Raw genomic sequence first — 25,465 nt, 5'->3', positions numbered from 1 at the left:
AATGGGGGTAAATCAGGTTAAACTGTGGCTGCTGAGGGCATATGTGTCTTGGGGAGCCCCCTTTCCTGTTTTTTTGTTTTGTTTTGTTTTTGCAGCCCTGCCACTCCAAAGTGGTGCAGGAGAAATTCTACCAGCCCTCTGAGCCCCACTTACCTTCTCTGTGAAATGGGTATCCCCACAGTAGTAGTGCTGATCATGCTGTAAATAAGCCTGTTGAGTGCCTCCCATTTCCAGCACCCTGGAATTTGTGGGGAGATCCCTGGGCTAGAAGTCAGGATAGTGAATTTGAATCCTGTTTCTGCCATGGACACACTGTGTGGCCTTGGAAAAGACTATTGCCCTCTCTGAGCCTCTTTGCAAGGTAGGTGACAGCAGAATGGAGGGTCTCTAAGGCAACTTATAACTCAATTACCTTAGCCTTGCACACACATCAAAAACATTTACTACCAACAGGATTTTATCACGATTGATGTTGACCTTGATCACCTGGCCAAGGTAGTATTTGTCAGGTTTCTCCACTGTGGAGTTACTCTTTTTCCCTCCTTTCCATGTTGTGCTCTTTGGAAGGAAGTCACTATGTGCAGCCCACACTTTAGGGGAGAGGAGTTATGTTCCATCTCCTTTCCTTTCCCGTGCTGAGAACACAGGTTCCCAAATCAATATATTTATTCACTTCTTCTGTCAGATAATATAGACAATAGTTTCAGAATCATAACACCACTACCTCTGCCAAGTACTACTAATTAAAGTTCAAGATTTCTTTGTAGTTCTCTCTTTGTCCTTAGAATATATCCCACTAAGAGGTTAGGGATCGAAGTCCTGTGGCCAAAATTACTTAAATTAATTGTCTTCTTTGTGTGGTTATATCATGAGTTTGACATACAATTAAGCTCATTTTTTTCTCTTTGTTTTCAAGTTTAGGGTTTAGGTTTTCACCTTTTCATCTAATTTTATTTTTGAAAATGTAAAATGTTTATATAGTTAAGAAGTCAGAACGTACGAAAATACATTTAGAGAAATTTTACTCCCATCTCTTTCTTCTCCATTGCATTGCTACTTCTCCTTAGGAGTCGCCATTTTTAGTAAGTTTCTTATTTGTCCTTCCTGCATTTCTCTTGCACAATCAAATAAAAAGGTACATGTGGAAATAATTAGTTACTTGTTTGTCTATTTAGGGGGAGGTAATTAGGTTTATTTCTTTATTTATTTTAATGGAAGTGTTAGGGATTGAACCTAAGACCTTGTGCATGCTAAGCACATGCTCTGTCACTGAGCTATACCCTCCCCACTGGAAATAATTTTTAAAAAATTTTCTTGCATGAAAGGTAGCATACTGTACACTATTCTTTATATTTTGGGTTTTTTAAATTTTTTTTATTTATTATATTACTTAATTATTTTTTATTTTGGGAGGGAAGGTAACTATGTTTGTTTATTTTTAAAGGAGACACTGGGGATTAGAACCCAGGACCTCCTGCATGCTAAGCATGTGCTCTACCACTTGAGCTATACCCTCCCTCTCATTTTGTTTTTATTTTATTTTTTTGGTTTAACAATGTATGTTGTCAGTCACTCCATACAGGTTCATAGAGATCTTCCTCCTCGCTTTCATGGCTGCATAACATCCTCTTGTAAGGTACCAAAGTTCATTCATCCAGTTCCCTATGGTATTTCTAACATTTTGTATTTACAAACAATACCTCAATGAATAATCTTGTATATAAGTTTTTAAATATTTGTGTAATTATATTTTTAGAATAAATCCTAGAAGTGAAAATCCTGGGTCAGAGGGTACAGCATATGTCACTGCTAAATATTACAAAATTCCCACCAAAAATGTATGGGAGTGCTGGTCACTCAAAGGCTCCTCAATGTGTGTTGCCAAGCTTTAGAATGTCTGCCGATTTGACAGATGAGAAATGGCATTTCAGTGCAGTGGGATTTGCATTAAAACTTCTCATATGTCTCAGTCCCATTCGGATATACATTTCCCCAGGAGAAGGGCCACATCCCAGTAGATAGATTTCAGGCTGGTTGGTGGCTCAGGGGCCAGTGGGGTCTCCACAGAGAATTGTAGTTCCTCACTCCCCTTCTCTGGTTCCTCACAGCCACTAACCCTTCCCTCAGCCCCCCACCACGCCAACCGCCTCCTCCACACAAAGAAGACTCTGAGTGAGGAGAATGACTTGGCCTCTGAGAAATGCTGAAGTCTTGACCTCCCCCACAGCTCAGAGAGCCAGCTGGGCCGAGGAATGACGAAGTCAGGACCACAGGGTGCAAAGGATTGGGGTGGGACTGCTGCTTGAGGAAGCTGGATTTGGAGACACAGGGCACCCAGTCTCCCCGGGATGACTGACACAGTCTCTTGCTTACCTCTCAGACCTAAGGCTCATCAAGTCCATCCTCCCCTACCTGGCTGCCTGCATGACATGCCTACAACTTAGAGGTGACCAAGGCACTCGTGTATTACAGACTTCTTTTGGCTTCCAGTTGGGATCTGACCTCTACTCATTTTCTGAATAGAAGCTCCCTCCTTCCCTTCTTATCCCATATTCATCCATCCTTTCATCCATCTGTCCACTCATCCATCCATATTAGTTAGATGCACAACAAATTACCTCTAGCTCAGCATTTGAAATGAAAACAAACACTTATTTTTTTACAATTTCTGGGGATCAGGTGTTTGGAAGCAGCTTAGCTAGGTGGGTCTGGCTTAGGGTCTCTCATGAGGTTGCAATCAAGTTGTTAGCCGGGGCTGCAAAGCCCCAAAGCCTTGACTGGGCTGGAGGGTCCACTTGCAAGATGGCTTGCTCACACAGCCACCAAGTTGAGCAACATGGCTGTTGGCAGAAGACCTCTGTTCCTTGACACATGAGCGTTTCCACAGAGCTACTCGAGTGTCCTAACAACACGGCGGCTGGCTTCCCCCTCACTGATTGATCCAAGAGACAGCAAGGTGGAAGCCACAATGTCTTTTATGACCTAGTCTTACAAGTCACACACTATCACTGCCTCCACATTTGATTCTTTTAAAGTGAGTCTCTAGATCCAACCCACACTGAAGGCGGCTCCACTTTGGGAAGGGGTGAGTGTGAAGAAATCTGTGGACATGTTTTAGAATCACCATGCTATCCATCCACTTAGCCAACAAACGTTAGTTGAGCACCTGTTGTGTGCCTGGCCTTGTGAGCAGCTCATAGTCTAGAACCTTTAAAAGCATAGCATTTAGATCAGGGATGCAAACTCAGATGTCTGCAGGGTCCCGGAAGTAGCACGAACAAGTAAACTGAACCAAGCAGGGACACTGGTGAGCTGGCTACCACATGCCTGGATGCAGGGAGAAGTTGATGCCCTGCTTCAGAAGTTTATGTGATGCATCCTTATTTTTAGACACTGACAACTAATGTGGTTTTGGGTTTCTTTTAAAACTTCTGTATGGGTTTGGCCCATATGCCACCAGTTTGCAGCCACACGAAATTTCTCAACGTTCCCCCCAAATATTCATTCATTCATTCCACAAACATCTGTATGCACTGAGCCCCTTTCACACTACAGCAACGCCCTGCAGTCACGCCCTGCACACTCTGTTTCCTTGGCCTGGAGGGCCTTCTCATCCTTCTCCCCATAGTGAACTTCTATTCCTCCTTCACAGCCCAGGCCTGCGTCCCTGCCTCTGGGAAAGCCCCTTGGACCCCACTCTAGAGGGTGTTACTGGTTCCCCCCTCTAGGCTCCCATCAGGTTTGTGTCCACAGCTCCATTATAGCACTTTCCTGTTTCCTGGGCTCCTGAGGGATGAATGAAAAAACAGGTGCTGCTGAGCAGAGCTGGGGAAGATCACCTGGGGCCACTGGGCAGGGCTTCCAGGAGGTGGCGGTCCTGGGAGGATGAACAGGATTTGCACAAAGGGGATCTCTTGGCACGCGGAAGAGGATGAGCAAACCCCAGAGGCAGGAAAGCGTGGGTCGTGCCTGAGGCTGGCAGAGGACCAGCTCTTTCCTCCTTGGACCTCCCAGCAGCCGGCAGGCTCTTGGCGGCCTCCCCAGATGATGAGGGGCGAGGTCTACAGGCCCCGAGGAGCTCAAAGTAGCCGGGGAAGGGGAGACGGCTGGAATAAGAAACCCAACTCCTGGATGAGTCATCCATGGAGTCCGTCCCACAATAACAAGGGAGGGCTGGACCAGGAGGAAAAGAGAGGGCACAGACGGGTGGGGGCTAAGGGATGGAACAAGGGAAGCCATGGCCCTCAGTGCCCGCTGCCTCGGGACCTCCAGCCCCAAGTTCCCCTGGGGCCTTGGCTCCTGGTTTCTATTGCTCTTGGAGCTCAACTCTTCCCTAGCCCTCAAGAGACCCTTTGCTGGTGGGTTGGTCTCCTTGCAGCCTCTGCCTTCCCTCTACTGTGTCCTCCACCCAGAGCTAGAGGAATCTGGAAAAAAAAAAAGTGATCATATTACTTCCTCTTTAATTCCTTCCCTCCATGGCTTTTCATGGTTCTAAGGAGAAAATTCAAGCTCTCTGTGATCTGCAGAACCTGGTCCACCTCTCCCACTTCTTCTCGTGTCCCTGTCCTTCTCACTCTGCCTCTTTTCCCTGCCCCTCTCACTCTGCCTCTTTTGTGCCATCAACCTGCTCTCCTGCCACAGGACTTTTGCATGTGCTGTTCCCTCTGAATGTAATGCTCTTCCTTGACTTCCTTCACCAGTTGATTCTTCCTCTAAGGTCAGATCTCAGCTTAAGCCTTCAGGGCAGCCTAGAATCTTCCTATTCCTTAATAGGTATACTTTTTCCCTTTTGACAACTGTATCACCATTTATATGATGCACTCATTATTAAGATTCGGTCCCTTCCTTACCACACTGTGAGCTACACAAGGGCTGCCAGTCATGTTCACCCTGCTATTCCAGCACCCAGCACACAAGCTGTGCCTGGAAGAGAGTGGGCCATCAATCAGTGCATCTCAGGAACTGCTACCCCATGCTGGACGTGACAACTGCTCATGGCTATTGCCTCACAGCAAGCAGGGAAGGAAGCCAAAGCAGACGAAGTTATTAGTTCCATTGTACAGCTGAGAAAATTGAGGTTCAGAGAATTTAGGCAAAACCCCGTGATCTCCCAGGGAGGTGGTGGGCAGACAGGGACTTGAACTCAGGGCCCCTACATATATATCACGGGCTTCTCTACCAGGAAGCATATTTTTTCCCCCACAATATAAAAATATTTATTAGCAGGGGACTGCATGTGCATCTTGCCAGGTAGTTGTCCTGGCTGGGCAGTGTGACACAGTGCGAGTCACCCCTCTCTGGGTAGATCTCCCTGCTGTAAATTAGGACAGTTGAACAAGTTAGGGTTTAAGTCTCAGGGGTGATAAGAGGTTTTGTTCTCACGGGTTTGGGCAGCCTTCCCAAATCTCTGTCCCTGCCACCAGATTGTAGGCATCCTAGGAGAGGGTGGGACGGTGTCTGAGGTAACTGTGTATCCATGGGAGTCCTCCACTTCCGTCCCAACACCTGGTATCAGGGACCTGAGTGAGGCACCATATTTTCTCCTGCAAGAACAGAAATTCATTGAGGGAGAAAACCATGTCATTTCCATCTTTTTTCATCCCAGTATTTATGAAGTGGGCCATGATCATCAGAGCTTTTGTTAGCTTAACCTGTGTTTCCATCTTCTTTCTGGTTTCTTTCAAGAACTTCTCCTGACTCCATGGAGTCCTGGTAGAGCTACGATCATGTGTTCCCACCTAGGGGTGAGCATAGAATCTCTTCTGGTCAATCAGAGTATCCTTGTTACCCTGACTATACTGATTGGTTCAGGAATAGACACGTGACCCATGCAAGGCCAATCAGGGTCTTCTCTAGAATTAGTATATAGATGTAGGGGGAAAATGTTGTCATTGTACCAGGACTGCAGAGCTGAGACCATGTAAGCCTGGAGTTCCTGGAGGCCGTCTTCCCTGGCCACAGAGGAGAAACTGCCAGAAGAATGATGACAGGGCTCTGGCACCAGTTCTTATTACTTTTAAGACCTTAAAGTCCCTTTTTACTTAAGCTAGGTTGAGTTGAACTTCTGTCACTTACAATCAAGAATCCTTGATGGGTGAGGCCAATTTCATTCAGGGGAGGCCATGGGTTATGTTACTGTGCCCTTCAGCCTCCCTGTTCTGGGTCGCTTTTGGCCCCCAGCACTCACAGTAATCTCTGTGCCAACCACTACTGTCACCATCAGAGAGGTGGAGCAAGCCACTCCTTTCCAACCCAGACTTACACAACTCAGTGCTGTGTTAGTTGCAGCCTCTGAGAAACAGAAGCCAAAGACAGAGTTAGAAGTACAAGAGATTCATTGGGGGTGATGCCCGTGAGGATAAAGGGGAGAGGAAGCAGGCAAGGAAGAGCCTTCAGACCACAGGTCCGACATCTGTGAAAGGAAAGGGGGAAGAAAGGAGGATTGGGTAGAAAGAACTTCAGACTGAGGTGCAGCACTGAAGACGTCTCTGCCAGCCCAGTGGGGAGCTCTGGCGCAGAGGCTGTTTATGGAAGAACCCCACATCTGGCAGAAGTGGGGAACCCTCACACACGGTGTGCTCAGTCGAGGGCTGCCCAGCAAGTATGTGTTCTCAGCCACAAGCTGTATCCTGAGGCATCCCCAGCTCACTGAACTCCCTGCAGCGGGCTCTCTCATGAAGGGAGATGTGAGAGGCAAGCTCCACGGCTGACACAATGTCTCGGTACCTACTCATTTTGTAAGGGTATATAGGGGCTCCTAAGGCAAGATTCAAACCCAAGTCTTCGACCTCCAGAGTCTGTGTCTTCTCCGATATCAATCTTCCTTATACACTAGGGACCCCAGACAGTTCAAAAAAAAAAAAAGCATTGTCTCTAATGCCAACTCATACTGATTGGTAGCAGCTGCTGGGGCTCTGTGTTGAGGAGGATTCTGAGGCTGCCTTCTAGGTTCAGCAGCAAGTTCCATGATCGATTAGTGATGTCTACTGGGGGTTGTGGGTAGAAGTGTGCACGTACACATGTGTGCCAAGTATTTACTATCCTGATAGTAGAAAAAAATACACATTTGTTGAATGAATGAATTCTGAATCCCATGACATTCTTTTAAATTAGGCTACTCTCTTCCCCCAAGTAAGACTGTCCTCTGCTGAGATGTTCTGGCACCTGGCCCTAGGAATCTCAGAATCTTAGGGAGAGCTGCCAGGGACCTATTATATGCCAAGCACTATGTTAAGCCCTTTCAATGCATTATCTCACTGAATTCTCACAAAAGTCTCGTGAAGAGAGGCTTCTAACCTCCGTTTTCTGCCGAGGATACCATGGCCTCAATCTGTGCAGGGCTACACAGCAAACCAGGGGTAAAGTCCATCCCCTCATCACTTCCCCGTTTTCTCTACTCCACCATATGTAAGACCGGTGATGGATTTTGTTATTTCTCCAAATTCAGTGCAGCAATTGGAGCAAGATTCGGTTATTCATTTACCAACGAGAGAGGAAATGAATACTTGAATAGTCCTTGGAAAACCCTCTGGAAAGTTCCTGAGAGATGAACCAAGTCCAAGTTAAGGCTGTGTATTTAGAGGCTGATTTCACAACCATTGGCCCCTAACATAAACAACACCATTTTAAGTGTTGTATATTAATTCTACAGGGTACCAGACACAGTGCAAAGCACCTTACACTCATTAACTTATTTAATCTCCTCCGTAGTCCTGTGAGGAATTAAATATTATTCTGCCTTACAAAGGATGAATCGGAGGCTCAGGAAGGTGAACCTACTTGAGGTCACACACAATATGAGGCCAAGGCTATATGGATAAGTGCGTGTACTTTTTGGTTTCATGTGGAATTGTACCATATAAGTAGGAAGTATTTTTGGAAGTACATGTGATGGGAATAAACTTGCAAAGGATGTCAAGAGGCCCAAGCAATGAACTTTAAAATGAGCACTTGTGGTTTATAAGCCATTTCAGATCCATTCCCACCCCTCATATACAACCAAATTTCCCTTTGCATGACCAACTATTCCTGAAATGTTCAGTGTTAGTGGGACCTTGGGCACGTGGCCCAATGAGAATCTCTCTTTTAAGTCTTTGAACCTTTTGAGGAGAGCACTCGGCTTGAGATTCATTCTGGTAGCATAGGAAGGTAGCTCACAGCATAATTTCTGGAAATGGATAGCCTTGTCTAATTCCGGACTCCACAGTTACCTAGCTGTCCAACAATGGGCAAGCTGCATAACTTCTCTGTGCCTCAGTTTCTTCCTCTGTAAAATGAGGACAGTAATAGAATCTACTTCATAATTGTCACATGCTTACAGAAGTGCCTGGCACATGGAAAGTTCTACTTTGGTGTGTTTGATTGTCTTGATGTAATTCCTTTAGTCTTCAAGTGTTTACAACTCATTCCTGCCAAGGAGACCCCTGGAGCATCTTGCTTATCTTGTGCTTTTCAGAGGATGGACCCCAGCCTTCTCATTGATTCTGATACTCTACCAATCCTCCACTTCTCTGCTTAACTAACACAGAGTCAGTCTGTGCTGTCTGCAAACCGAGAACACTAAATGTCATGTCAATGCTGTCTCACTGCAAAGTTGGAACTCTAGAACCCCCAAGCCATGATCCCCCAACTCCCACCAAAACCATCCAGACTGGCTCCTGCGGGTTGGAGAGGGTTTATTTGACTGCTGAATACATACCACTGAGGGATCCTCTGGGCTGGATGGCATGGTGGAGCTATTGTTAGTCCTGAATTAACAATGAGCAAACGGCGGTCCAAGGATGTGAAGGAACTTGTTATAAGTTACATAGCAAGATGAGATGGCTCCTAGTTCACGTTCTTTCTACTAAAAGACTAATTCACCTTTGTGGGTTGGGAGATGGACTGTGAATGATGCTTGGACTTTGAACTTAAACCCTTCCTACTATACGCGTCTGTTTTCAGTTCTTCACTTACTCTCAATTTCCTTAAGCTTAATACACTACCTCAGGGCCTTTGTACATTCTGTTCCTTTTGCCTGGAACTCTGTTTCCCCTACCGCACCCCCCACCCCCCACTCTTCATTTATTCCTTCTCCCCTTTCAGATCTAGGCTTCTCTCCCACTTCCTAGACCACCAGCTGTAAGTTGATCTCCCTACTGTGCCCAGTGTTAACATCTGTCTGTTTCCTTCGTAACAGTTTCCACACTCAGGTTTGGTTTTTTTTTTTTCGTTTTTCTGCTTCTTGCCTATCTTCCCTACTAGACCGTACATTACCTGAGGGCAGGGGCTCTGACTTGTTCTGGGTCAGTGCTTTACACAATGTTTCGACAAAGAAATGGATGAATCCCAGAGTCATCTAACCAGAACTAACTTCAGTTGTCATCTGGTTTCCCAGTTTCTCCCCAAAGCTGAGTCCTAGCAGAGAACAATGGCTTGGCCACAGTCACACAGCCAGTCACTATCTGAAAGAAACAAGACCAGAACTTGCAAACAGCCAACATCATCTCAGGTGGCCATGGTGGAGCGTGGGGTGGGCTTCACAGAGGAAGGGGGTTGGGACATATGCTTACTCCTCACCACCAAATCTAAGAGCCAGGTACTGTCATCACCACCACCATCATCACCACCATCATCATCACCGTCATCCCACTCTTACAGGTGAGGAAACTGAGACTTATGAGTTCGTGACTTGTCAGAATCCTTCAACTGGCAAGTGGACGAGGAAGAGGCGCCACCCCAGCTCTGGCTCCGAAGTCAGTATGGGCTCCACGCAGCGCCTGGACGGTGGCGCGGGAGCCTCTCTCTGCCAGCCTGTACGGTGGGGGCTGCTGGGACCGGCAAGCTGCGAGACGGAGGCTGGAGCGCGGGGGAAGAGGGAGGAGCGGGGCCGGCTCAGCTCCCCTTGGCAGCCGGCGCGGCCCTGGGCCGGGAGGGGGGCGCCTGGTTCTCATCACGCGCTGCGGCGGGCGGGGCGGGGGCGCGGCGCCGGCTCAGAGGGGCCGCCGCCGGCCGCCGCCGGGTCCCACGCGGGGAGCAGCCCCCGCCGCGCCCGCCCCGCCCCTGCCGCCGCCTTCGGTGGTGGCCTGGCCAGCCCGCCCGCGGCTCTCCCCTTCTCTCCCTGTCTCCAGTCTCGGTCTCCACGAGTCTATCCCACACCCCTTCTCTCCGCCTCTCTTTCTCTCCGTCTCCCTCGCTCCCCTCGGAGATGAGGCCGGGGTCGGCACCCCAGGCCAGCCCGCTCAGCCCTCTCCAGGGATAGGCCGGGGCGGGGAGCTGCACTGGACAGACTGCACTGGACAGCTGCACCGACCAACTAAGCCGGAGCCTAGCCGGGGAGAGGAACACGCGCCAGCCGTGCCCCGTCACCATGGTAATGCCTGCCAAGGCTTGGACCACCTTGCTTTTTCCCCTTCTGGTGGGACACAGCCCCCAAGGGGGTGTCCAGGGCAGACCCTTACCTTTTACACTGAGACAACCTTAAGTTCCTGGCCAGGGGTCTGTGCCTAACTGCCCCCACCAGCAAGGGTCGGGTGGAGGGTGCAGGATCCCATCTCCTCTCTCCTCTCCGGGCCTCCATCTGTCCACGTGTGAAGTGGATGGAGTAAGACAGGATGTCTGATAGGCTTTGATCCTGTCCCATCCCATCACACAGGTCAGAGCTGGAATCCTAGCTATGGGCCGTGGACAAACTTGGGTTGGTGTTGCATTTCAGACTTGGGCTTAGGGTCAGATATGTCCACTGTTGCCACAGGGGCTTGGTGAGGATGGGGATAAAATCTCTTCAGCCCAGTCTGGCAGCACAGTCAAGGAAGGTTAAGGGTGCAGAATGGAGGGGAGGGAGTTGCTCACCAAAACTTGTGGTAGTTCTACTTTAAACTCAGGGCACCAAAGTCAAATGTGCACATTGTCCCTGCGTGAGATGCTCCATGGGAATTGGGTGGGGAGGTAGACCTAGGGGAGTGGGGAGTGGGAGGGCAATATCCCCACCCCGTGGTTTCCTGGGCTGGCACCTCGAGAAGGTTGAGGTGCTGTGTGTGTGTGTGTGTGTGTGTGCGCCAAGATCTGGAAACAGAGAATGAAAGGAAAGTCTGTTTTCAGGGAATCCCAGCCCAGCTCCAGACAGGAGCCCCGGGTGGATTCATAGGAGCGGTGGGGATTTGGAAAAGGGCTGTGAGGACAGGCCATGGCTTTAACCCCTTGACTGTGATCCACACGTTGAATTTGTGTGGGTTTTCACTATGTGAATATGCACATGTTGAATTCTACATAGACATGTTCACACACACACACACACACACACACAGAGCATCAAAACATGCTCCTACTAACTCACATGGCTGCACACACATACCCTCTCACACACACAAGCCTTGTCCACCTGATCTCCCAGACCACTAACATACGAGCATACACCTGCATACACACCACAGACACATTACAAAACAGGCTTCTAAATCCATACCCCACAGGGCAGGTGTACACACACGTTGCTCTTGGAGCTGTTTGACAATAATCATAAGCTAATGATTATTCACCTCTCGCCGCAGGCAAGGCCCTGAACTAAGCTATTTACATGCAGGAGATTTTGTAACTCACGTCAATTCTAATAATAAACCTGCTGGTGTCTCCACCCCACAGATGGAGACCCAGAGCTCTGGGGGCTTAAGTGGCTGCCCAAGGTCACTCTGCCAGGAGGTGGCAGTTCGGACAGCCTGAATTCTGAACCTGCACTCAGAACCACCTGCCCCAAGCAATATTTGCCAATCTTCGCCCAGTTTCAGACCTATCCCAGTTACTAGTTTTAGAATCCAGGAATTTCTCACTGAGGCTTAGACCCGTAGATCAAGGGTCAGGTGCTTGGTGGCTCCTCTCAAAGAGTGAACAATTCTTTCCTGAACGGGAGTGATGGACAGATTTTCCTCCCACCTTTGTCTTTAACTATTAAAGGTTGTCATCTGCCTGCCTCTCTGGCCTCATCTCGGTAATTAGTACTCAGGCGCCACAAACTGGTCTGTACTGGCCCCCGCCCAGCCCTGGAGCGGGCAGAGCAGGCTGGCCCCGGGTACCAAAGTCACTCTGACTTTCATTCAGAACCTCGTATGTTTCGTGCTGCCTCCTGCCACAGGGCCTCTGCACATGCTGTTCTTCCTGGGTGGAACACCTTCCCCTACTGAATTCCTAATCATGCTGTAATTTTGTGGGCTGATTTGATTAGTGGCTGTTTAGTGTTCTGGGGCAGCCCAATGTCAGAGCATCTTATGACAGGGCCTTAGAGTTTATCCAGTCCCTCGTTTCTGGAATTTCATTATCATCATAACAATTTTTGAGTATCACCTTACTGGATAAGGTATTACAAAGAAACGATAAAATTGGCTACTTATTATTTGCTTAATATTTTTCTTTAAATCAACTTACTTTATAAACTGAAGAATACGTTTAAATAGGAAATGTCACATCATGACCGTGAAAATCAGTATTCATTGTCATAAACAGAAAGTAACTGTAAAAATATATACTATGAAGGCAAATCTACATCAGAAAATCCTGGCTGAATCTAGTTGGAAGTGGGTGATTCTGAGCACAAGGACTACTTTCTTTTTCTTCAAAGGAGTAATAGCTAAATGTCGGAGAGGGGTTCGAGGAAAACTGGCACTGGACTATCCCTTTGGTGTCATCAAGAGGACTGGGAGAGAACTGGAGCGCCTTTCTTACTGTGATTTCACACCAAGTTCGCTTCCTCCCCCAAATCGTTCTGTGATCCCTTCCCATGTTTTGAGAAAAACTGATTGAGTCCAATTCAATTCATTCAACGTTGCCGAAGTACCTATCTCATGGTGGTCCCCCAAAATACCTACTGTGTGCCAGGCCCTGTGTAAGGACCGGGGCATGGAGATAAGTAAGCTCTGGTCCCTGCCCTGGGGGCTGGCAGTCCATGGGAAAGGCAGACCACTCACTGAGGACTCTCTCCTGGACCCCTTTGCCTGGAAGCACATGCATCATGAAAAGAGAAGAGAAGCAGGTCGGGCAGGGCTCTCAAGGGTGGGAAGGAGCTCATCCCATCTGGGGAGGGGTGCAGAGAAGTTCCGGTAGTGCTTCCCAAAGTGGGGAACCCACCATGGGTCCTAGGAGGGGAGACTTTCAATGGCACTTTTTTTTTACAATTTTTTTTTTACAGCTTTTCATCTTATTGAGTGTTAGGAAGTGATTTAAACAGCACAAATGCATGATAATAAATACAAATAAATTTAAGTTGAAAATGAATTGACAAAAAGATGAATATGAAATAAATAATTAACAGTAAGGAAACAATAGGTGAGGTGAACAGCAAGAAAAACTCATGAATGCAGTGCACGGGACATTGAGAAGCCCGGAGCTGGAGTGGAAAGTGTATTAGACACAGGAAGGGTGTGCTAGGTGTAGACTGATAGGCTGCTAATGCCAGACTGAGTTGCTCGGGCAGTGGGGAACCACTCAAGATCGTTGAGTAGTGGAGGGTCCAAGTTGGATCTGTGTGTTAGAAAGGCCATTGTGGTGGCCAGAGGGGAGCCTGGCCTGGTGACAGGGAGCCTGAGGAAGGGGCAGAAGAGCGGGTAGTTGTGTGTGCAGGTTCGTACCCCAGCTCTACCATTCACTGGTGGGAGAACCTTGGGCTCAGTTTCTTAACCTGTAAAATGGGAATAAATATACCCATCCCATAGAATTGTTAGGAAGGAACAAACCCAAGTCTAAGGCCCAAAGAGGTGAACTAACTTGCTCAAGCTCACACAGATGACATATAACAAAGCTGGACTTGAACGTGGGTCTTCTAATGCCCACTCGCTTCTCAGTTCACTGCGTCTGGGTTGTTTTTCCAGTTTCTGAAAGTTTTTTTTTTTTTTTAAACAAGGAGCCAATTCTCACTCATACCTCCACCCACACAAAACTAATAAGGATTTAAAGAGGGAGATGCTTTAGTTGGATGTGAGCAACAACTTCCTGGCAGCCAGAGCAACAAAACACTGGGTTTGGACTCTCCAGCCTGGAGAAGTTCAAGAGGAGAGTCTGGGTAGTTGAGCCTAGTGGTCACAGTCTAACACCCACTGGGCTGCATTTGGCTCACAGATGTGTTTGCTTTGACCCACCTTTAACATATTGGGAGGTTCAACTAAAATATCAATAGGCCTGGCAATGCTGGCCAAAGGCAACACTTGACAGGAGCTGATGAGATGGGGTGTGCACCCAGGCCCCACTGCTCCCTGTTGCTTCTCTGACATTGAGGCTGACTATCAGGGGCCACTCAACGAAGGGCTCGGGAGCTAATTCCTCACACCTGGACCAGTTCTGTCTTCCATGTCAACTTTCAGGCCCCTGTAGCACTTGCCTTTGTGGCTGCCAGTTTAGACCCTCCCTGGGCCTGAGTAAGGAGATGGATGAGACAGATCTTTGTAAACTTTCTCACCAACTGAGGGTTAACTGATTTCATTTGGGAACCACCTCCCAGGTTCAAACCTTCCTGAACCTGATTGTGCCTTGAATTCTAGAAAGACCCCACTGGACGGGCCCTTAGAGATAGATAAGCCCAGTGCCCCTATTTTATAGATGAGGAAACTGAGGCCAATATGATGCAATGCATCAAGGGTGGAATCTCCCCTTACCCGGGCATTCCTGCCATGGAGGAGCGCAGGGGTTGAAGGCAGTAGCCCTAGGACCCTGCCTGCCTCGACTTTCCTTAATCCTCTCTCTTCCCAAGCTAGGAGGTGTGATACTTGGTGATGCTAACATTTTTGCCTGTTGGAGTAAATGGATCAATCTGAACCTTTAAGAAGAGCTCAGCCCACATCTCAGAAGGCCCAACTAACAACATCTGGTGAGACCATTTAAAAGGGAACCAGACTTAAAAAAACCATGCACAATCACACTTTTATTCCACCCTCCCCCCCGCCCACCCCCAATTATAAAAGCTCTGTAGGCTGGTTACAGAGTTTGGAAAATCCAGCAACTATGAAGATAATTAAAACTGTGACTTACAAGGCCCCTGCCCCTCGCAGCCCTCAGGGGTAACTGCAGTTAACACTTTATTTCATGGCCTCTTGGCTTAACATTTTTACATGATGGGGATCATACCATATAGGAATTTTTCTTTAAAAAAAAAAATTACAGTGGTCAGAAGAGTAGTTACCGCTGGGGTGGGGAGTGGTCTGGGAGGGGGCCTCTTTCTGGGGTGGTGGAAATCTTGTATTTCAGTCTGGGTGGTGCTTACAGGCGGGATGTACAGAGGTAAAAATGCATCAATCTATGCACTTTATATTTGTTTTGCTTCATAAAGATAAGACTTAAAATTGTAATATGAATAGAGGCTCATTGCAAAGACATTGAAACAGAAGTTGACAAACCCCCGTCCTTCCCGCCCCGCCCATGCCCAGATAGGACTGCTGGGAACAGACACTTTTCTATGTCCTTTGGCACCGTACATGTTTCCTTGGATCGGTCCAGAAGGTCTGTGAGCATCGTTTAGGCCCCAGCCCTGCGGGCCAGTCCTGCAAGCTGGTCTTGTCAGCCCCCTTGGTGGCCTCCTTCTCTGGATTGCAGGGGAGGGGGCTGGAGGGCTGTAGACTGGCTCTGGCCTGTGACATCCTTTTCCTTTTCAACTTCATGATGTCTCCTGCCTCAGCTCCCGCCCAGGAACAGTTAAAGGCCCAGACAGGCTGTGCTCACTGGGGAAGAATGGAAACACGTTGATTAAGTTTCACGGAAATCATTTTGAGGGGCCCACGTCTGGCCGACGGTGTTTGGGTTCCTGTGGTCCCAGGCTGGGCTGCCCGGTTGATTTGGAGTGGAGAGTGGCCAGCTCTCCTCCCTGCAGCCGTCACCCTGTGCTTCCCCCCATACTTGGACAGCTTTTGAGCTCCTGGGGTTCAGGCCCACAGCAGGTAATGCTCTGGCCAAGAGCTCCGAGACCCGTTAACTCGGAACATTCTTCCTTTTTCCTGGCTGCCCCTTATATGGTTACAGTGTGCAGCCGGCCGAGCCAGTTTGCAAAAGCCAAGGCGTCCCAGTATGTGAGCCTTGGTCTGTGAGAGGTAAACAGCATCATTAGGCCTCACTTGAAACAGCGCAGGACAGGCAGCGGGGAAGGTGGCCCCCAAGGCTGGTGGCTGCTGGTGGCCCCAAGGCGGACGAGGCACCCATCTTATTTATGCTCATCTTACTTTACCTCCCTCAGTGTTAGATGGACCCAGAGCTTGCAACCAGTCTGGGGCAACCAGAGTGGCTTTCATCAGGCTTTTGAAGAGTTGAAAATCATTCCCCAGGGATTCTATTACCATCCCTGGTTGGGAACCTCAGGTCTTGTCCCACTTGCCAATTTTTCAGATGGAAAAAGTGTGATTCAGGCAGAGCCACTTTATTCATCCTTTTATGTTTCTTGAGCATCTATTTTGTGCCAGGAACTGAGACCTTGGAGGAGAAGGAGCCAGTGCCTGCTGTGTTAGTTTCCATTGCTGCTGGAAGAAATGATCCCCAATTTAGTAGCTGACAGCAACATCAATTTGTCATCTTGCAGCTCTGTAGATCAGAAGTCCAACACGGGTCTCTCTGGGCTCACATCAAGGCCTTGGCAGGCTGTGTTCTTTTCTGGAGACTCTCAGGGAGAATCTGTTTGCCTTTTCCAGCTTCTAGGAACCGCCCAGATTCCTTGGCTCTGCCTCCGTTTTCAAAGCCTGCAGCATCGCCGCTCTCTGATGATTCTTCCATGGTCACATTTCCTTCCAACTCTCATCTCTTCTGCATTCTCTTCCACTTTTGAGGACTCTTGTGACTGGATTGGGCCCACCTGAATAATCCAGAATAATCTCCCTGTTTAAGGCCAGCTGATTAGCAACTTTTATTCCATCTGCAACCTTAATTCCTCTTTGCCTTGTAACAGGACAGAGTCCTGGGTGCCACAGAGTAGGACGTGGGCATTTGGTGGTGGTGGTGGGGTGCATTATTCTGCTTACCACCCGTGTCCTCAGGGAGCCCGGGATCCACGGAGGGGGATAAAATCAGTGTGGGAACCACCAGGGAAGCTTAGAAAAGGGGACATCTGACCCAGGTCGGACGGGAGTGGGAGATCAGAGAAAGTCTCCCGGAAGAGAGGAAGGTTGATCTGAATCTTGCAAAAAGAGAAGGAGTCAGCAGGTGACAAGGGAGTGGAAGGGGAAGGCATTCCCGGGGGAAGGAACAGCCTGTACAGAGTCACGGAGGTGAGGGAGAGACTGTATGACTGCATGGGTCACTGTGGGGGAAACCTGGGGAGAGCAGTGAGGCTAGAGGCAAGGCTGGATGCTTTCTGAAGGTGGTGACACACCCTTGAGCAGGTTTTGAGCAGGAGGCTGACCAGGCCAGATTTGCATTTGAGAAAGGTCACTCTGGGGCCTTGGTAGAGAGACATGGCTGGAAGTGAGGAAGACTAGATTGGAAAACAGTGAGGAAGGGATTCAGTGGAAGAGGTGATGGGGTCCTGGATCAGGGCAGGGCAAGCGAACAGAGCAGAGGGAATAGGTTGGTGAGATTTTGTAGGTGAGAAGACTATGTAGAACATGGCTGAGGGTTGTTTGTGGGCAGGGGAGGCAGGAGGAGGGGGCAGGATGATAAGCAGATTTTTGACCTAGGAGTTTGGATGGTGGGGCCATCACTAAGGTAAGGATGCAGCAGAGAGGAGTAGACTTAGGGAGGTATTGCATTGGGTTTATGTGTTGGTGTTCTGTGCCTGATAAACATCTAGGGGGAGCATCCTGGAGAGATGAATATGGAGCTCATATATCAATTATATCAACTTGTATAAGTTAGTTATTGCTGTGTAACAAACCAACCCAACTGTGTGGTATAGAAGAGCAGTCACTTATTATCACTCATACATCTGCATGTGGTTTGGGGCTTGTCTGATCTAGGTTGGGCTTCACTGGCGGCTTAGCTTCAAACTGCAGGTCTGCAGGTCAGCCAGGTGGTGGGATTTGGGGATGCTGACCTCCCTTTTCCCCTCTGGTCCTGACCTGGGTGCCTTCCCCAATTCTTCTACTCCACCTTGGACCAGCAGATGATATGTGAGCCAAGATCTGCAGGAGATGAGGGAATGAGGAAGTCTTAAGGAGGAATGTTGTATGCAGAGGGGACAGCTAGTGCAAAAGCCCTGAGGTGGGATTGTGCCTGGTATGTTTGAAGAACAGGAAAGAAGGCCATTATGGCTGGAGGGAGTGTGTGAGCCGGAGGGGGTTGGAGAGGAAGTCAAGAAGTTAACAGAGTCCTCAGTCAAATGGGACCAGGAAGGTCATGGGGAATGGCCACTACCCTTATTATTATTGTTGCTATCACTTTTTATCCTCTCCTCCTGTCCCCACAGGACCCCCCATCCCTGGACACAGCCATCCAGCACGCGCTGGCAGGTCTCTATCCCCCTTTTGAGGCCACAGCACCCACCATCTTGGGTCAAGTGTTCCGTCTCCTGGATTCTGACTTCCGGGGCGATGGGCTGAGCTTCCTCCTGGACTTCCTGATCCCTGCCAAGCGCCTGTGTGAACAAGTGCGCGAAGCAGCCTGTGTAAGTCTGAAGGGGCGTGGGGCCAGGGGACAAGCTCTCCCAGAAGGCCAGGGGCTGAAGGCGAGCAGGGAAGGAAGTGGGCTGGTGTGTGTCTTGTCTCAGAGCAAGAACTGAGGACGTGAGTTCTTAGGTATAACTGCTTCCCCAAAAAGAGACTTCAGCACCACAAATGGACAGGAAGGTCACTTGGCCCTTTACCCTCTGACATCGAGGAGTCAATCATGTTTGCACTTTGTCTAGTAGGGAGGGAGGCTTGGATAAAGCGCCCTTGTGGGTTCCCCAGCCCCTGGGAGCTGCCACTGTGGGCATTGCCAGGCTGCCTTGGCTGAAGTGGAGCAGCTTCGATGGAAACAGCAGAGAAAGTCCCAGACCTTCTCTGGAGCCCCTGTAGCGTCAGGAATCTTGCTTTCTTCCCTGGAGACTCCTTCAAACCCAGAGCTCAGGGAGACCTCTCCTGAGGCAAAGTGGAAAGAAAAGTGTTTCAGGCAGGACTCATTGGCTGCAAATGATAAAGCCTTAGTCAGACCAGGACAAGGTGATCTGGACCCAGACCCAAGCTGATCTACTGATCAAACCCCTTGAGGACTTTCTGTCTCTTGTCTCCACTTCTAGAACTTGCCAGCATCATTCTTATAGGCTGAGTGTTCCCACAAGGCTGGAGCCCAGGGCAGCACTGGGATTAAATCCTACCCTGGAGAGGAAAATGAACACTTTCCCATTAGTTGCAGATTGAAAATTACAAGGAAGGATCCTGATTGGCTGGGCTTGGGTCCTGTGCCCATCCCTGGACCAATCACTGCAGTGAGAGGAAGGTAATAGGACTGGCCAGGCTTGAGTCATATGCCTACCTCTACGGTCAGAGGGTGGAGATTGTTTTGAGGAAAAGGGGGGGGGAGAGGCCTTTGGAGACCAAAGCCTCAGATGCCCACTGCTGGAGCTTTCCCACACCCTTCACACAGTTGCTGACTGTGCCCTGCTCTGCTGTTGTTCAGTGCTCACCCACTGCTGCCCCTGCCTCAAAAATCACTAGGAGCATCTTAGGCTCCACCAGCTTTTCCTGAGTTGCTCGTGCTTGTCAGGGACATGGCCCAAAAGGAGCACAAAGTAAGAGGAGGGGACCATGTGTGTCATTTCAGTGATAGAAAGAAATTGAATGTAGTAGCTAAAAGTTCAGGCTTGGGAGCCAGAATTAGAGATGATTGGAACCAGAAGGAAACAGATCATTCATTTAATGTGCTTAGCACAGTGCCTGGCACATTGAAATAGCTCCTTACCCATTCACTGTTTTTGTAGGAGAAGGGTGAGTCTCATTGAAACACTGCTGCCAATTTCCATGTATCCACGTTAACACTATTTAAGCCATATCCCTTCCCTATCCTTATTTCTTTTCCCTGACAAGCTATGCAACCACCTGCTTCCTTTATTTGGCCATTAAAACTGCATTTGCACTGTTCCTTTCCACATTTCTTCCAGAGACAAGGGTCACAACATTTTGATTTCTCTATTTTTAATTATAGGCAACTTTAATTGTAATTATAGGTGAATTCACGTCACTTCAGAGCAAGGGGTAGTAGCATGGGATTAATATATGCCCTCAGAGGTCAGATGCCCCAGGGTCAAATCCAGTCTCCATCACTGTGAACTTGTGGGATCCATGTCACCTCTCTGAGCTTCAGTTTCCTCATATGGGAAGTGGGAATGTTAGTAACCCAGGACGTACCTCGCCGAGATAATATACACAGCTCAGCACGGAGCCTGGCATGAAGTAATTGCTTAGTAGCTGCTGCCTGTTACTGTCTCTTTTCTCTCTCTGAAGCAAGAATGTGCCAGCCTCAAAGTGTGTCTTTGTAACCGCCAGCACCCAGACAGTCAGCCACCATCAATGAAGTCTAGTGGGGGCTGGGGACAGACACAGCCAACTCCAAATGTGAAGGTCTAGGCACAGTCCTGCTTTTGCTGCTTTTCAGCTGGGTGACTATGAGCCAAAGCTTGCACCTCTCTGAGCCCCAGTTTCCTCATCTGTAAACAGAGAATAATAATTCCCAAGCTGCCCACCCCACTGAGTTACTGTGAGTCAAAAAGGATGATCATAACAGTCATTCCTATGGTGCTTTGCTATTTGCAAAATACCGCTGGGCCGTTTCATCTTATTCACTGAGAAAGTGAGGGAAAGGATGTTGTAAACAGCAGAGGGCTAAGTGAAAAGGAGGGACTCACTCACAGACTCGTGAGATGTATAGATATGAAGTCCCTTGGAGACAGCCAGATCTGCAGTGTAACTGAAATGAACTGGTTTATCAGCGTGATCAGTACAAGTATGGTCGGACCTCATTATTTCCCCAATTAATAATTCTAGGAAACACCTGCTTAATTAGCAGGAATTTCAGTGTCACTCTGTGGGGGTCTCCCACATACACCACATCCACATCCAAATTTTATAAGATTATCCAGGACTTATTCCATCTGCAGGAATCGGACTAGACTCTTCCAAAAGTCAGGTAGAGATAGACCTGTTGACAGTCCGCTGGAGCTGTTGTTTCTTTTGTTGCCACATGGTGTCACTGTTGAACACTGGGCCTGCACAGCCCTTGCAGCACCATCGGGAGGAATCACTGCGTGGAAGGAGGCTGGCCGGGGATGACTGACTGCGTCTACCTATACAGAGAATTGCTGGCATCTTCTGTTTAAAAGGTTGACGTTCAGACCCAGAAGAGTGGAATGGCTTTTTCAGGGTCATCTAGCATGTCAGTGGCAGGGTCAGATTTCCTAACTTCCCACTTCATAATGTTTCTGCTTCACTCCCTAATCTCTCTACTTTACAAATTAGAGAATGGCATGAAGGCAGTAAATAGCCTTTTTTTTTTTAAAATGGGAAATCTGAGAATTTTTCAAAATATTGCCAAAGGGAAAGAAAATTAAATATTTATTGAACTTCTATTTATTATAGGTTATGCACTGTGTTGGTTTTAAAAAATAGATGTATTAATTTTTAAAAATTTTTTGGGGGGGAGGTAATTTTGTTTTATTTATTTATTTAAGTCTTTTTTTTTTTTTTTTTTAATGACAGTACTGGAGATTGGACCCAGGACCTCGTGCATGCTAGACATGCACTCTACCCCTGAACTTTACCCTCCCCCACTTAAAAAATATATGTATTTATTAACTCAATCCTCATCCCAACCCAATAATACCAGTACGTATCATTATTCTTGTTTGCAAATAGGGAAGCTGAAGCTCAAAGGTGTTACGTTGTTTGCACAAATGAACTGTTATTCAGACCTTAGGGACCTTGTCTTCCTGGCCCAACAGTGGAAGGCTCAGCTTGAGCTGGGTTAACAGAAGCTTTGATGGATGGAGAGAAGGGAGGCAGCAGGACCATCTTCATGGGAAAGGCGCATGCTAACTGGCGCCTGGTGCTCAGAGCTTTTCTCCCCCGACCCAGTAGGCCAACAAGTATTTACAAGGTCAGGGCCAAGACTAGGGTGAGGCAAGAAGCACCGAAGGCACAACATTTAAGAGGGGTGCTCGCTCTTGGGCTGTGCGACTTGCAGGATGCTGAGAGGGGGGCGTCCTGGGATGCTGTGTCCTAGGCATCTCTCTTGCCTCACCGGAGTCCTCGACCTATTCAAGGTTCCTTTCAGGAGAGGGAAAGAAGCAAACCCACTGGCGGGGGGCTTTCAGGGCCAGATTCTCTAAAGCCATCCCCTTCTCTCCGCAGGCCCCCTACTCACACCGCGTCTTCCTGCACGAGGGCTGGCCGCTGTGCCTGCGGAATGAGGTTGTGGTCCACCTGGCACCCCTCAATCCCCTCTTACTGCGCCAGGGGGACTTCTACCTCCAAGTTGAGCCCCAGGAGGAGCAGTCTGTCTGCATCATGATCAAGTGCCTCTCTGTGGACCTCCGCACAGTGGACACGAAGCCTGTTCCCATGGCATCCTACCCTGTACTTTTCACCCAAGCATGGCTGGAGGCCATCAACAGTGACTTTGAGGGAAGTCCCCTACACAACTGCCTGGTAGCTTCAGGAGATGGGATTGCCCCCGTGCCCTGGACCAAGATAACCAGTCCAGAGTTTGTGGATGACAGACCCCAAGCAGTAAATGTCCTCTCCTCTGCTTGGAGATCCCTTCAATTAGAAGCACTGGATTTGAGCAGCCCTCAAGAGCTGCACCAGGCCAGGTCCCCTGGCAGCCAGGTGCTGCTCACCCAGAGTTTGGCCAAGGGCAAGGGCAGGACATATGGGAACAAGTATCCAGGACTCATCAAGGTGGAGCAAACTGGGCCTGGGGAGGTGGCCTTTAGGATGGATGACGTGACCAGTCAGGACTTGGAGGGAGATTACGTGGCTCTCCTGGACTTTTCCCAAGAGAGCAGAGGAGTGTCTCCTAGGAAGGAGATGGAGACATCCAATGGGTGTCGTTTGGGGGCACTGGTAGAGCTATCTGGAGCAAAGGAAATCCCTTTCCCGCAAAGGATTCTGCCTCTCTCAGGGGCCAGTGGAGGGCATTCCTTGGAAAAATGGGCTTGTGAGAAGCCAGCAAGCTCAGAGGAGGAACTCTGTGTTTTGGGCTTGAGGACAAAGGTTAATCATAAAGTCCCCACCCAAGACTCAGAACACCAACCCCAAGAGCCCTACCTCAGCATCCTTGTAAACCCACTGCATTGTGCCTCTGGCCTCAGGGTGGGTGTCTCAGAAGAGCCTGCTGCGTCCAAGACACAGGGACCTCTGGGAAACCCAGAGAGTATGGTCCAGTTCAGTCTTGGACCAAAACAAGCATCCTCTCCCCGGCTGCGCCCATCTTCTCCTCCTGCTGCTCCAGCCCCTGAAACCAAGATGGAAGAGAGGACCAAACAGGGAGATGGGAGACTTCCCAAGCCTGTGTCCAGCCCCAGTCGAAACACTTCCTCTTTCAGTTCCCCCGCTCCTGGGCTCAAACTCTCACTCTTAAAGGGGCAGAGGCAAGCCCGTGCACCCCCGGAAAAAGTCTCACTCCAGCATGATGGGCCCTGGAAGGTCTTGTGTTCGCTCTACTCTCCCAAACCCAGCCGAGCCAAGTGCTTGGGGAAAGGTAAGATGCCCACTCACTCAGCTGGACTGGGGAACTGTTCTCTGGATGTTTTCAGGTGACAAGGTGGTACAGGCTGTTGGGGACAGAAACACACCTGAGCTGACTCAGTCTCAGAGGTTTAGAGCACAGGGTGGCATGTCAAGAAGCTTGAAGTTTCATGGGCTTGGAATTGAGCAAGGTGCTGTGACCATGTTGAGACAGCCTGAGTCTATACCCCAGCTTGGCCACATGCTGGCTGGGTGACCTTGATCAAGGACTTAACCTTCCTAAGTCCATGTCTCCCTCCCTGTGCAGTGTCGATCCTGCCTGCCTCCTGGAGTTGTTTTGAGGTTCAGAGACACAGAAATAAGGAGCTTAGCACAATGCCTGCCACATAGAAGGAGACCAGTATTGTCAGCTAGTCATATTACTCAAGAGAAAACATTTTCTCTGGGAAAATCCATCTTTTGCTTAACACCCTTTTTTGTTGTTGTTGTTGCTTTTCCCCAGCTGGAACAACTCAGACCAAAACATCTGGCCCAGACGCTGACTCAGACCCACTGACTGAGCAAAAGGCTGGCTTCCCAGAAGCTTTGGCAGGCCCTCCAGAGAAAGGCCCCACTCTGACAGAGGACCCCCCAGGGCCTGAGCCCAGGATTGGGACTCTGAGTGTTGAGATCTTCCGTTCCAGGATAGCATGCCTGCCAGGTTCTCAGGGATTGTAGGGGCAGGGGGAGGGGGAGAGGAGGAGCAGTGGGGGTGGGGGTGGGAGTCCCTGAGCATCCTTAGATGCTGGTGGGTGGAAGGGAGGTAGGGAAAGTCCGGGAGGCCTGTGTTCTGGACCAAGCCTCCCTGGGACTCAGATTCCTCATCTTTTCAATGAAGGAGTTGGCTTATATGAGAGCAATGTCTAGGTATTCATCCATTCAACCTTCCATCCATCCATTTATCCATCCATCCATCCATCCATGCATCCATCCATTCGTTCATCCTACCTTCAGTGAGGGCATCAAGATAGATGTCTTAGGTCAGGCTCCCTAGAAGCAGAGCCTAAGACAGGGATATTTGGGAAAGTGATCTGTTTCACGGAAGGTGGCTCTCAGGGGAAGGGGAGGGAGGAAAATGTCCTCTTCTTTTAAGGACCCACGTCATATTAGGTTAGGGCCCACCCTCATGGCCTCATTTTAATTTAATCACCTCTTTAAAGACCCTATCTCCAAATGCAACCACATTTTGAGGTACTGAGGGGTTCGAGCTTCAACATAGGAATTTTGAGTGGGGAGAGGACAGCCTATAACCCAAAATGTAGGAAATGAGGTGAGTAGAGCTTACAGATCTTGGGGAGACTTAAGTACCAGGTTGAGAAGTTTGTCCTTTCTGCATGAGGCCTCGAGGATCCATGGAAGGTTATAGAGCAGGGGAGTGGCACCACGGGTACAGCAGACAAAATCTCTCTGTGTGGCGCAGGGTCAAGGGCTGAATCCGTCACGACCCCCACATTTGTTGGCAAATTGGCATTTGGATCTGTGGGATTGGAAAGCTGCTTCCCCACTCCAGGCCTCAGTTTCCTCATCAGTAAAATGGGCCCAGGGACATGAGGTAACATTTCTTGACCTGAGGAACCCAATGGTTCTAAGAGGATTTCAGAAGGGTCTAGACAAACATCTCTAACTTTGCAACTTATGCAATTATTTTTTCATTTAAAAAAAATATTTTAATTATTTCACATTTTAAAAACTTTCTTTCATGAACAATTTCAAACATACAGAGAAGTAGAGACTACAGTATAATGAACACTCATATATCCAGTCCTCAGATTTAATAAATCTAAACCTTTTGGCATGTTTCACCTTTTTTTTTCCTGAAGCATTTTAAAGTA

General features: G+C 48.8%; 1 protein-coding gene across 1 annotated transcript in view; it reads left to right on the top strand.

Moving 5' to 3' along the window:
* Window positions 1–9,962: 9,962 nt before the first annotated feature.
* KIAA1755 (KIAA1755 ortholog) overlaps window positions 9,963–25,465 on the top strand; it is a 35,090-nt gene continuing 19,587 nt past the window's right edge. Inside the window, exons 1-4 of the mRNA XM_010960741.3 lie at window positions 9,963–10,351; window positions 18,341–18,538; window positions 22,257–23,607; window positions 24,097–24,294. Of these exons, the coding sequence (XP_010959043.2) occupies window positions 10,349–10,351; window positions 18,341–18,538; window positions 22,257–23,607; window positions 24,097–24,294 (1,750 nt within the window). The 5' untranslated portion in view covers window positions 9,963–10,348. The remainder of the gene's footprint in view (window positions 10,352–18,340; window positions 18,539–22,256; window positions 23,608–24,096; window positions 24,295–25,465) is intronic.

Source organism: Camelus bactrianus, chromosome 19 (genome assembly GCF_048773025.1).
Source record: "Camelus bactrianus isolate YW-2024 breed Bactrian camel chromosome 19, ASM4877302v1, whole genome shotgun sequence".
NCBI lineage: Eukaryota > Metazoa > Chordata > Mammalia > Artiodactyla > Camelidae > Camelus > Camelus bactrianus.
Note: the sequence above shows the minus strand (reverse complement) of the source record. Positions and strands in the feature narration are given on the sequence as shown.